General features: G+C 38.1%; 1 protein-coding gene across 1 annotated transcript; it reads right to left on the reverse strand.

Moving 5' to 3' along the window:
* Positions 1-3,540: 3,540 nt before the first annotated feature.
* On the reverse strand, positions 3,541-5,211 carry LOC113471143. The gene is made up of 2 exons (XM_026830073.1): positions 4,487-5,211; positions 3,541-4,323 (listed from the first exon to the last, which is right to left on the reverse strand). The coding sequence occupies exons 1-2, from the start codon at positions 5,102-5,104 to the stop codon at positions 3,577-3,579; spliced, it is 1,365 nt and encodes a 454-aa protein (XP_026685874.1). The 5' UTR covers positions 5,105-5,211; the 3' UTR covers positions 3,541-3,576.
* Positions 5,212-8,660: the final 3,449 nt, after the last annotated feature.

The following is an 8,660-nucleotide window of genomic DNA, read 5'->3' on the forward strand; positions in this document are numbered from 1 at the left end:
TAGGTCGCTAGTTCGATTACCGCCCGGGGGCGGACAGGTAAGGTTCTTGTTCTCGGAACGGTTGGCTTTCTCCTATCCTGTATTCCTTCTCTCTTCGTTTTCAGGACGACAAGACCATAGCAGTTACAGTCCCCTCTACAAATCATCTAAAAAAATGTAGACGAGCTATCTAACTAGGCTGGCTAAACCAAAACTCGAACTGTGATACCGTCCATAAATTCACACGTAATACATTTTCCCTATAATAATTCTTAAATTTTCCCCATAATAATAAGTTCACACTTAATAATTCACATTTCCCACTTAATAATTAATAATTCGCATGGTCCTGTTTCAGATAACCATTGACTGCCGATATCCTCCCAGACGCGAGCACACCCACACCTCATCATGGTTCAGGAACTCAACACCTCACATCTGATTAGTAACATGACCACCGTCATTCTTTCTCCCGATAAGAAGAAACTGGCGGAAGACGACTTGATCGGAAGGAACAGCCTGCGGCACTCCAACAGTAGCTCCAGTTCCGGGACCAGTATTTCCTCGGTTCAAGAGCACTCCTATCTGCAGTATCTGCGAGCGAAGCGATCGTTCTGCGCTCAGGTAAATCACTGATGTAATCTTTGTTGTTATGAAGTTCAAGATCTTTCACTCCGGCTCGTCGTGGTGAAGGCAAAACGTGCCAATCGATCACACGTACACGAGACCATTTAATTTCCTTTCACAGCGAAAGGTCCTATCAGGGGTTTTAAGACATTTATTTATTCAATTGAAGGAGCCTATCTGAGCCTTATCAGGCTTTGTGACCTTCACTTTTTTGTTCGGATGAAACAGCACCTCAGTTGTCATCATCATGATTATCATGAAGCTGAGAGCATGCTGATCCCTTGTAGTATAGGAACCTGCATGCACGGTTAGCCCAGTGGTAACGCGCACGCTTGCCATGCAGAAGGTTCCAGAAAAAAAAGCACGTATACCTATATCGATTGCAAATATTTCAACGGGTTCTTTTCTGGTGTTCTCGTGTTGACCCAGCATCAGCACTTGAATGGGAAGTATTGTGTCTCTTATCGCTCATCTGATGAGGAAGAAAATGGATGGGCAGTCTGCGACACAGATCACATGAGTCTATTGTAGCAGTTGTTTCATTTCTACAAAATGAAAACGGCGGTGAAACGGTTAAGGGGAAATTGACTGGGCATTCAAAAGTTCAAAGTCGTCTCTCTTTTATCTCGTTATTGTCTAAAAATAGGTTCTATGTACATTGTACATGATACCTCTGTACCTATAGCTTGGTACACATACTCGTTTTTTTTTTTTTTTTTTTTTTTTTTAAAAATGAGGTTTTCACCCCCGGCTTTTTTTTTCTTCTCACAGGCTACGGAATGCCCATCGGATTTTCGGGCATTGTCTCGCCCAAACTCCAAGCTACCAACAGTTCGTTCAAAATGGATCCAGACACTGCCTCGTGGGTTGGTGAGTATTTTGTATGAATGCCTGGTAATTGTTTTGTGTATGCAATGTGCTATACAGAAATGTGAACATTGTCCGTGTCAAATGACTTGAAAGGACAGACACCCTTAACCCCTAACCGTAGGTCTTGATTGTTTGACAGAGGTCGTAAAACTATAACTGCAGAGGTTTTTAGCCCGTCCTTCCTTTATTATTACGATAGTAATAAAAAAGGTATAAGGGACGGGCTATTTTGTATTCGCTTCGGTTTCGTCTGTCTGTTCCCATAGATCCATAGAAGAACTTATCCAAACCTGGTCGACCTATATATCAAATTAAAGGTCTTTTTACCCTTTTTTTTTGTTTTTTGGGGGATTTTTTTTTTTTTTTTTCACATTTTCTCACACAAATCACAAATGAGCTCTGATCTTGAAATTTGTCGCGACGACCGGTTTTAGCGTCACCTATGTTAAGCTACGCCGAGCAAGGCCAATAAATGGATGGGTGACTTAAACCTTATATTGGGAATAAAGGGAGAACGGGAGTAACATTTTAAATCATTACATGAAAGTAAAATCGAAAAATCAAATCAACAATAATAATAAACTGAATATTAAACAAATTAGGTAGATACTGATTTTCTTTAATCACGATCGAATAAACTACGGGCTAAAAAATTCCCAGAGGGACGGGCCCAGCTTGTTAGACATTTTGGTGACAGGGACCTTGTCCTCCATTCGACGACAAGCTACTCGCATCCTCTTCAGTGATCCATATTTAATTGGAAACTGGTGCATTCAACATGCTATCGCTACGGAGAGACTTGGTTGGTTTAGATTGATTTGGTTGGGCTCGAGCGCAGAGGGTGGAAAGTCGATAAACAGAACAGTACCTAGACTAATATCATACGCAATATTACTCATAGTAAACGTGCGCTCACGTGACGTGATAGTAGTGTGTTTCTACCTTAATCCTCATCATTATTCTGTGTGTACAAAATTCCAAACTAAATTCCTGCTGACGCTTGAAAATTTTGCTGAAATTTTGATAATTACAAACACCAGGCTCGAATTGAGGGTGCGTTTCACAGCAACGTATTAAGTGGGTTAATTACATGAAATTGTAATTTTAATTAGCATGAAGGTTTAGGACTAAACTTTAATTTCTGAAAGTTGGAGAGGAGGGAGAGAGAGGGGGGAGAGAGTGAGAGGGCATAGAGTTTATTACGGGAGGTACATTCGCTGAGGTAGACGAAATTTTAGTGTTAGATAAGGGTAGAACATAATTGGGAGAAAGAGGGAGCATTGCATTAGTATACCTTACCTGTGGTCCGTACTCTTTCCTACCACATAGTTTTGTTGCAGGTAATTTGTGATTTCAAATTCGAGTAGTTAGATAAGGGTAGAAAATAATTGGGAGAAAGAGGGTGCATTGCATTAGTATACCTTACCTGTGGTCCGTACTCATAGTTTTTGTTGCAGGTAATTTGTGATTTCAAATTCGAGTTGAGGTTTTTAGTTTGTTCGCTTCCAAATAAATTCAAACGTTGAAAAGACAATTATGTAGGTAAATATAAATACCCAGTGGGTACTGTTATGTAGAAGGACATTATTGGCTTAGATAGGTAGGTACCTACATAAACCAAATAAGGATATACCAAATAAGGATCTAAATGCTACGAAAATTTATTCGTAAGTTTTGTGTACTAGAAATTTACTCATTGAAAGTAGTAGATTCATTTATTACCATTTGTAGAACCAACATAACTGATTATTTCAATCGGTTTCTTTTTCTTGTCAAGTTGGATTGTGTTAAAATTCTCTAGCTTATCACACTGGAATTGATAGTTTCTTGCTGCCGAAGCCGCAGCCTCTTCTTCATATCCAGGTAAATTCGAGTTGAGGTTTTTAGTTTGTTTGCTTTCAAATAAATTCAAACGTTGAAATGACAATAGTATGTAGGTAAATACCCAGTAGGTACTGTTATGTAGAAGGACATTAATTGCTTAGATAGGTAGGTACCTACATAAACCAAATAAGGATATACCAAATAAGGATCTAAATGCTAAGAAAATTTATTCGTAAGTTGTGTGTACTAGAAATTTACTCATTGAAAGGAGTAGATTCATTTATTATTATTTGTAGAACCAACATAACTGATTATTTCAATCGGTTTCTTTTTCTTGTCAATTTGGATTGTGTTAAAATTCTCTAGCTTATCACACTGGAATTGATAGTTTCTTGCTGCCGAAGCCGCAGCCTCTTCTTCATATCCAGGTGGTGCTAGTTTGGCCGCTATTTCAGCAGCTCTTAGTGCTTCTTCAAACTTACACGCATTTTCTGCTTGTATGAATTTATCTATGGCATTCATAAGTTCATAGTCTTCATTGAATAGGATGTCGTTGGGTAAACCAGTGACGGCTGAATGTATGAGTGTAGTCTTCACCGTACTAGTAGGTTCTAGATGTATATGACTTGTTGAACAAGGATTATGTCTTAGTCCTGATTGAGCAGCGTTAGCATTTGAAACTCTTCCACGTCTCTTCTTTAGTTCGGTATTGAAAATATTGTCAAACTCGACAATAGTCAATTTTGTTTTGGTTCCTCTTCTCTGAGATGATCCCTCTCTATCATTCACACCAGTGCTGTAGTCACTCTTCAGTTTATCACTACTGATTTCAAATAATTCGTTTTTAGTGGCAAAACTAATGTGTTTGTTGCTAGCACTCTCAGAATTGTTGGGTGATTTCATTCTTAGTAAACTAGTTTTCCTACGTGATGGTTGATCCATCTTTCCCTCTGTATATGAATCTTTCATCTCTTTCCTGTTTATTGCTAAACTCATCTCGTTCATATCTCTATATTTGTTCATCTTTAATTCTTGCATTACTCTCAGAATTGTTGGGTGATTTCATTCTTAGTAAACTAGTTTTCCTACGTGATGGTTGATCCATCTTTTCCCCTGTATATGAATCTTTCATCTCTTTCCTGTTTATTGCTAAACTCATCTCGTTCATATCTCTATATTTGTTCATCTTTAATTCTTGCATTTGGTTATTATCTTTATCGAATGACTGGACGTTACACGGTACGAATTTTTCATTGTCCTTATTGTTACTCTGTAAGCTAAAACCATTGTTATTTTGTGTTCCAACTTCAACTTGTGTATTTTTCAATTTAATTTGACCCCCGGAACAAGATTCCACAATCACTTGTCTTTTCATAGATTTTCTATTTGTCCGATTATTCTCATTGTCATTATCATCTGGTTTGCTCATAGCGGATCCACCCGCTTTCAGTCGAATAAATTCATCATGATTCAGAGTGATAATATTCGTGTTTGAACTCTGGTTTAAACTATCATAACAAATGTATTTTTCAATAAAGTCGTTTATTTCCTTGGATTTTATGGATGGTATACTTTCATCATTGCCCATTATCTTGCCAGTCATCCGTCGATCTCTGCCAACAGCATCATCTGTTTTACATCCAAACTCTCGTTTCAAGTCATCTTTCAACATGGATTGAGGGTGTGCAATATATTCTTTGTTTTTCTTCACAGTTTTTGAATACTTCAATATGATATCCAAACATTTTTTAGCGTTTTCTTTCGCGGTATAATTCCTGGTTGGTGTTGTACTTTGATTAGCCATACTAATTTCAAGGAATACTTTTCCGGCTATACAAGAAATTTAAAGAGTCGGAAAAGTTTCTCATTGGTAAAACTACTTGATTCGTTCCTAACCTAGGATAACTTTAACATCGGGCAGTGTATTTTGTACTACGCCGACCACATTGGGTTTTGCATGACAGTTTTACCTTACAGGTGACATGCATAATGTGTGAGGCAGAAAAAGTTCACTTTTTTTTCGCGGGTGAATTTTTTTTTTTAGCTACAGAAATTCAGTTTTGACTGGCGGACTTATGCCTGTTACAGGCAAAACCTGCCTTGAATGCCCGGTCTTAAGACGGTAAAGAGTTACCTACATCATGCCCTATTTATTTAATACATAACTGCAATGTCCTATATCCTTATAACAATATCTATCAATACAACCGTTCCCAGAAAGAAGGGGCTATGTTGGTTAGTAGCAAAAATAACAGACTCTTCTTCCTGGAAACGATTTAATGGGTTATCCATCTATTTATTAAAGAGTATGTTTAATTTCATATGTGCAGATCTGATCTTAAGTATTACCTAAATATTTGTAAGTATGTACCTACCTGCGCAGTTACCTATGTATTGTATTTTTGACCAACGAAATAAACATGTCTGTGATTCTTGTAAAAAAAAAAAATATCTTTTCTTCTTTCTCTATTTGCAATATCTCTGTATCCACCTATCTTCATTTTGCAGGTATTATAAGAAAGATAACAAAGCATCTATACTTTCAAAAAGCCTAATCCATGGGATTTAGCCTACTTGATTGTGTCGAGTAGGAAAGAGAATTCATAATGTACTCGTACTTATTTCGAGTGCGTAGTGATGCCAAAGAGACACGTACGAGTACAATGTCAAAAGATAAGCGGAGGAAAGACGAATAAATAATAGGTAGCAGAAACATCGGAAAAGAGACAAGAGGAAATAAAAGAAAAACAAGCTGGGTCCGTCCCTCCGAGAATTTTTTTAGCCCGTAATTTATTCGATCGTGGTTAAGGAAAATCAGTACCTATGTACCTACCTAATTTGTTTAATATTCAGTTTATTATTATTATTGATTTGATTTTACTTTCCAGTAATGTTTTAAAACCAAGACTAGAGCGCGTTCTCCCTTTTCTCCTTTTAATGTTTCCTAATAACTACCAATATAATGTTTAAGTCGCCCATCCATTTATTGGCCTTGCTCGACGTAGCTTAACATAGGTGACGCTAAAACCGATCTTAAATGATCGACTGAAGTGTTATCTAAAACTTTCTCGCTTTGAGTTCATAGGTCGTCGCGACAAATTTCGAGATCAGAGCTCATTTGTGTGAGAAAATGTGAAAAAAAAAATCCCACAATTACTCAATTAACTTTAAGTCACCCATCCATTTATTGGCTTTGCTCGGCGTAGCTTAACATAGGTGACGCTAAAACCGGTCTTAAATGATCGACTGAAGTGTTATCTAAAACTTTCTCGCTTTGAGTTCATAGGTCGTCGCGACAAATAGGAAAGCAAACTGAAGAGGAGAAGAAGATGTAGAAGGAGAAGAAGAGGAGGAGAAGAAGAAGAGGAGAAGAAGAAGAAGAGGAGGAGAAGAAGAAGAAAAGGGGAAGGTGGGAGTGGAGGAAGAAGTAAAAAATAAGGAGGAAAAAGAGGGAACGAAAGAGGAGAAGGTAAAAGAGGAAAGAGGTGAAATATTTGAAAAAGCTGCAGGTAACCAGGTATTTCATTCTGAATTGTGACAATGAAGAACACAGATGAAGCCTTTAATCCACTGGTTGTTGAGACAACACGGGGCTATTTTTTTATTTATTTATTTATTTTTTTTTTGGTTTTTTAGCTTTATGGTTTTCTTGACAAAATTTGCACCACCACTTTCGTGTTCCTGATAAAAATTTGACCTTTAATTTGATATATAGGTCGATCAGGTTTGGATAAGTCCTTCTGTGGGGACAGACAGACAGACAGACAGAGTGACAGACGACACCGAAGCGAATACAATAGCCCGTCCACTATACCTTTTTTTATTACTATCGTAATAATAAAGGAAGGACGGGCTAATAAATAAGGAGAAAAAAGAGGGAGCGAAAGAGGAGAAGGTATAGGAGGAAAGAGGTGAGGTGAAATATTTGAAAAAGCTGCAGGTAACCAGGTATTTCATTCAGAATTGTGACAATAAAGAACACAGATGAAGCCTTTAATCCACTGGTTGTTGAGACAACACGGGGCTTAAGGCGCTTATTCTATTCTATTCTACATACAGACAGGGCCGTATCCAGTATTTTGTCGAGGAGGAGGGGGGGGGGGGGGGGGGCCCCCCGAACACAGCCCCCCCGCTAAACAAGCGCCTAAAACCTAATACAAGCGCATAAACCGTTAATACAAGCGCCTAAGCGCAGGCTAGCTCTAAAAACCTATAAACCGTCCGGATTGATATTGGATAGCAGAATCATTAATTTTCCTTCCTGGCTTTCTTGTGCAAAATAAAAGTTGGGGACTTTTTCTAAAGTTCTTAATTGAAGGTGAAAAAAAATTTTTAAAAATTTTGTTATCTAAATATGTAACTCTCCATCCCAGAACACACGTTCCAAAATACTGCCTTCCTACTACTTAGTAGATAACCCTTTTGAAGTCGAGTCCGTTCTGCTGGGTTTAAAGTTATTGCGCCCTCAGTAACTCCCAGTAAGTCTTCAAATAGTTTACAGTTGAGTTTTAGCTCTCGTCCCGTTAACGCTCAAAATATCGCCTTTGGTTTGTTTGTAGGTAATTTACGTTTAATTGTACACCCCAAATTTTTTGCCATCTGGAACGTGAACGCAAGCCAGTTCACTGGTTACTTTATATTAATTACACATACGTTTATACAAATAACACAAGTCCAGTTTGATCGGTTAGGTACTTTTGTTTGGATACTGCGTGCGACAATAAGGACGGAGAGGAGCCGAGAGGGAAGAGACCAAGGAAGCCTTCATTTTTTCAATTAATTAATACGTAAAAACTGGAGATAGAGGGCAAGAGTAAAAAAAAAAACTGTAAAGGGGGCAGTGAAGTAGGAGGAGGGGGGCGGGGGAGATGGCTGAAAATTAATCTGAGAAACGAGCGTAAAACTGCGAAGGAAGAGAGATTCAGAGGAGAGAGAGAGAGAGAGAAGAGAGAGAGAAAAAAAGAAGAGCCAAGAAAAAATAGAGGAAAAAAGAGCGAAAGAAAAAAGATATTAACGAAAATTTTTCATTGGTTCCAATGTAAGTGTCATCGCGCGCACATGTTTACCGTCAATGACTTACCTCAGTTTCATGTGATGACTAACAGTAAATAAACAATGAAGACATCTATTAACTCTTACTCTTTCGCCACTTTAGCATTTCAAACCTTGTTAAAGTCGCATCAGAAAAAAATATCCAAACTACGTCCCCTTGACATTCGACAATCCCAGAATAGCAGGGCTTTTGCTTCTCTCTTCGCTTTCCTGTCCTCTCCGTCAGCAAGGTCTCTTTGCTTGGAATAGTACAAATCCTAATTTTAGACGGGGCCTGCCCTTAGTTGGGCCATCCGTTATAAGGTATA

Source organism: Diaphorina citri, unplaced genomic scaffold, assembly GCF_000475195.1.
Source record: "Diaphorina citri unplaced genomic scaffold, Diaci psyllid genome assembly version 1.1 scaffold2111, whole genome shotgun sequence".
Lineage (NCBI taxonomy): Eukaryota > Metazoa > Arthropoda > Insecta > Hemiptera > Psyllidae > Diaphorina > Diaphorina citri.